Source organism: Petromyzon marinus (genome assembly GCF_048934315.1).
Source record: "Petromyzon marinus isolate PM22_M1 ecotype Great Lakes invasive population chromosome 68 unlocalized genomic scaffold, UKy_Petmar_22M1.pri1.0 chr68_unloc.1, whole genome shotgun sequence".
Classification (NCBI taxonomy): Eukaryota; Metazoa; Chordata; class Hyperoartia; order Petromyzontiformes; family Petromyzontidae; genus Petromyzon; species Petromyzon marinus.
This window is the reverse complement of record NW_027422597.1, coordinates 4,887,598-4,892,049: the sequence shown is the minus strand read 5'-3', so window position 1 is coordinate 4,892,049 and position 4,452 is coordinate 4,887,598. Positions and strand designations below refer to the sequence as shown.

General features: G+C 54.3%; 1 protein-coding gene across 1 annotated transcript; it reads right to left on the bottom strand.

The window, feature by feature from the left end:
• Positions 1-499: 499 nt before the first annotated feature.
• On the bottom strand, positions 500-3,453 carry LOC142908048 (uncharacterized). Its single transcript, XM_076058217.1, has 3 exons — positions 3,168-3,453; positions 1,631-2,134; positions 500-782 (listed from the first exon to the last, which is right to left on the bottom strand). Exons 1-3 carry the CDS (start codon positions 3,338-3,340, stop codon positions 500-502), a joined length of 960 nt encoding a protein of 319 aa, XP_075914332.1. The 5' UTR covers positions 3,341-3,453.
• Between the last annotated feature and the right edge of the window lie 999 nt (positions 3,454-4,452).

The following is a 4,452-nucleotide window of genomic DNA, read 5'->3' as shown; positions in this document are numbered from 1 at the left end:
AAACACAACTGCAACGTTCTGTTGAGTCCGCTTATTTATTAACAACAACAATCGATAAACAAACAATGGTCTAGATATATATGTACACGTTATTACATTATAACTTATTTTTGTATCTCTATCCTAACTCTTCACACGCGCACGTGGCTTGGCAGGCTCTCGTCTATTGTGTGGTGAGTGTGGATGGTGAGTGTGGGTGGTCAGTGTGGTGTGGTGAGTGTGGTGAGTGTGGGTGGTGAGTGGGGGTGGTGAGTTTGGTGAGTGTCGGTGGTGAGTGTGGGTGGTGAGTGTGGGTGGTGAGTGTGGGGTGGTGAGTGTGGGTGGTGAGTGGTGAGTGTGGGTGGTGAGTGTGGTGTGGTGAGTGTGGGTGGTGAGTGTGATGAGTGTGGGGTGGTGAGTGTGGGGTGGTGAGTGTGGGTGGTCAGTGTGAGTGTGGTTGATGAGTGTGGGGTGGTGAGTGTAAGTGGTGAGTGTGGGTGGTGAGTGGGGGTCCACTCCGCTACTCTGCTGTGGGCCGCCCACCACAGAGCAGCAGGCAGCTGAGCAGCGAGCGGAGTGAGCAGAGCGCCCTGCCCACACGCGCCAGGACCCCTCGCACCCTCTCCTCCTCCTCTTCCTCCCTCTCCTTTCCATCCTCCTTCTCCTCTTTATCCTCCTCCTCCTCGTTGTCGTCATCCTCCTCCTGCGTCTCCACCACCTCCACCACCTCCGTCCCCTCTCCAAATGTCTGGGTGAGCGGGGACGATGGCAATGGCGATGGGAGCTTCTCCTCCGGCTCCGCTCTGTGAAGAGAGAGGCAGGAGCACCACAGCAGCACATCATCATCATCAACATCGTCATCATCGTCATCATCATCATCATCATCGTCATCATCATCATCATCGTCATCATAATCGTCCATCATCGTCATCATCGTCGTCATCATCGTCAACATAATCGTCGTCATCATCATCGTCATCATCGTCATCATAATAGTCATCATCATCGTCATCATCATCAGCATCGTCATCATCGTCGTCGTCATCCTGATCGCCATCATCATCATCGTCATCCTCATCGTCATCATTGTCATCATCATCGTCGTCATCATCATCATTGTCATCATCAGGCACACAGAGACCCATATTCATAGAGACCCATACAGACCCCAGAGACCCATAGACCCTCAGAGACACATAGACCCACAGAAACCCATAATCATAGAGACCCATAGAACCACAGAGACCTATTGTCCCACGTAGACCAGAAGCGACTTGGCCATCTCAGCTGATAGCCGATTAAAGAGGGCTGACAACATCATCTTCATCGCGTGGACATTTTATATCGGCAGTCAAATACTCGAAGTGCGTGATGACGGTTCTCAACGTGGATTGGAAAATCTGGAGGACCCTGAGAAGAATCCACGCGGTGACCACCACGGGGAGAGAAACGCAGACTGCAAATATACAGCAGCAGCGGTATCGAGCCCACGACCTCATGTATACCAGGCGAGGTAATTAACTTCTCATCAGGGTCGGCATCGAACGCACGACCTCCTGCGTACAAGGCGAGGTCGTTAATGTCTCATCAGGGTCGGGATCGAACCCACGTCCTCCTGCGTACCAGGCGAGGTACACAGAGAGAGGCTCACCGTGGCTCAGCAGCTGCAGAGCCCTGCACAGGAGTGGTGCCGACGCTGCTGCTCATGGTGGTGGTGGCCCAGCTGGTGGTGGTAGCCCGGATAGTGGTGGTGGGATTGGTCTCGCTGGCGGTGGGGGTGGCCTCGCTGGTGGTGGGGGTGGCCTCGCTGGTGGTGGGGGTGGCCTCGCTGGTGGTGGGGGTGGCCTCGCTGGTGGTGGGGGTGGCCTCGCTGGTGGTGGTGGTGGCCCGGATGGTGGCGGTGGTGGCCTCGCTGGTGGTGGGGGTGGCCCAGCTGGTGGTGGTGGCTCGGATGGTGGTGGTGGTGGGGGTGGTCTCGCTGGCGGTGGGGGTGGTCTTGCTGGCGGTGGGGGTGGCCCAGATGCTGGTGGTTGCCCTGGTGGCGGTGGCGGTGGCGGTGGCGGCGGCGGCGGCGGCGGCGGCGGTGGTGGTGGTGGTTTGGAGCCAGCTGTGAGCCAGCGCCTGCTCAGGCGTCATCCGGAGATTCGGATCCCATCTGTTGGGAGACGCATGGGGAGGGAGGGGTGGGGGGGAGACGCACACGTGGTGAGAGGGGCATGGTAAGATGATTTGACAGGGTGGGAGGTGGGGGGAGAGTGGGGATATGGTGGCGTGGGGGGAGGGAGTGGTGGTGGGTAGTGAGTGTGTGGCAGAGCTGTCAACCCGTACGGTTTATTCCATATTCTTGTACAGGGTAATTGAGTTTTCAGGTCTGTACGGAGTGCAGCTGTTTCAATTCTGGGTAACAAAAATAATTGGTCTATTTGTGTTTGTCCCTTGTGATGGGACTTTGCAGGATGAACGTTGAGATTTATAAGGGTCACGGAGTGACCAATAAAGGTCTGAGTTGGGTCTGTAGTAAGGTAGGGCACGGATAAGGGGTTCACAGGTACGCTATAATCTGTATCCTACTATACACTATACTATACTACATTACTACACACTTCATTACTATACACTACACTTTACACTATACACCACACTACTATAGACTACACACTACACTACTACATTACGTTTCACTATACTATTACACTACATAACTACACACTATACTACTCCACGATACACTACACTACTACATTTTTACACACTACACTACACTATTATAAACTACACTACTACATTATTACACACTACACTGCATTACTATACGCGATACACTACACTATGCACCACACTATACACTACACTACACCACAGCTGTTAACCAATACTGTTTGCCCTCTGTTCTTGTACAGGGAAATTGAGTTTTCAGGTCCATACAGAGTGCAGCCGTTTCAATATAAACAACAAAAATAGTTTGTGTCTATTTGTTTGTGTTTCTCCCTTGTGATGGGACTTTTTAGGATGAACGTTGAGATTTATAAGGGTCACGAGGTGACCAATACAGGTCTGAATTGGGTCTGTAGTAAGGTAGGGCACTGATAAGGTGTTGACAGGTATGGGGTGGTGAGTGGGGGTGAGTGAGTGGTGGTGAGTGGTGTGGGGATGTGTGGGGGTGAGCGAGGGGCGAGTGTGGTTCGTACTGCAGGCAGCAGCTGACGAAGTCCACCAGCTGAGGGTGGTGGCCCTGCAGTGCGCGGTGCAGGGGGAGGCTTCCTGGTGGCCGCTGCTTGGACAGGTTGTAGGGGAGTCCCTCGGAATCTATAGAGGGACAGAGAGACGCACGCAGAGTCACCAACCACCACGTCGCCCACATACCACCTCATCCACTTAACTACCCAACTTCCTATCCACCTACTCACCCACTCACCCACCTGCATACCCACTCACCCACCCACTCATCTACCCACCCACTCACCTACCCACCCACCTACCCACCCACTCACCTACCTGCTCACCTACTCAACCACTCACTCACCCACCCACTCACCCACCCACTCACCCACCCACTCACCCACCCACTCACCTACCTACTCACCTACCCAACCACTCACTCACCCACCCACTCACCCACCCACTCACTCACCCACCCACTCACCTACCCACCCACCTGCTCACTCACCCACCCACCTATGCTTCCTAACGACTGCTACTGAGAGCCCCAATCCCAAATCTACCCCCCACCCCCGGGATAATCAGAGCCCCCCCCCCCAGGCCAACCCAGAACCCTATAAGAGCCTCACTGCCACCCCCACCTAACAAAACTGAATGGGTTACGTTGCTTCCGCCAGCCTGCCCAAGCCCCTCAACTCACCATCTTTTTTGGGGGCATGCCCAGGATCTGCGCACGGTTTGGGAAGAAGACAAAAGAAGGAGGGGGTTACAGCTGGTGTAGCCTCAGCAGGCCCATTGGGGCAAGTGCCGTCTGTCAGCGGTGAGTAGTGGCGGAGGCAGCGCGTGTGGAGGCCAGCACTGTTACAAAGACAACAATCCCCCCTCCTAGTCTTAGCCTCATCTCATTGCTGGGGCAAGGGCTGTTAGCAGCGAGCAGCACCTTTGAAGGCCGGAACGGCACACAAGGAGGTGGGTGCCCAGCACCACGCCCGGCCACCTTTGTCTCCCCCAGTGGAAATGTTTACTACACACTGCTACACCAGGTACTCGTTTGAGGCTGAGTCAACCTATGAGAGGCCCTGGACCATTTTAGATATTCCTCGCTGGTGTTTGTGGCCGTGAGAGGGAATAAAACTTCATGAGTATGGGTATCTATGGGTCTGTATGGGTCTCTATGAGTATGGGTATCTGTGGGTCTGCATGGGTCTCTATGAGTATGGGTTTCTGTGGGTCTGTATGGGTCTCTATGAGTGTGGGTCTGCATGGATCTCCATAAGTATGGGTTTCTGTGGGTCTGTATGGGTCTCTATGAGT

What these genes read in the sequence shown, in the direction of transcription:
- LOC142908048 (XM_076058217.1), bottom strand. Translation starts at nt 3,340, where the DNA reads ATGTGGGCGACGTGGTGGTTGGTGACTCTGCGTGCGTCTCTCTGTCCC. An exon ending in TTCGTCAGCTGCTGCCTGCA is followed by an intron (nt 2,135 to 3,167) that starts GTACGAACCACA and finishes GTCTCCCAACAG; the next exon opens with ATGGGATCCGAATCTCCGGA. An exon ending in TCTGCAGCTGCTGAGCCACG is followed by an intron (nt 783 to 1,630) that starts GTGAGCCTCTCT and finishes CTCTCTTCACAG; the next exon opens with AGCGGAGCCGGAGGAGAAGC.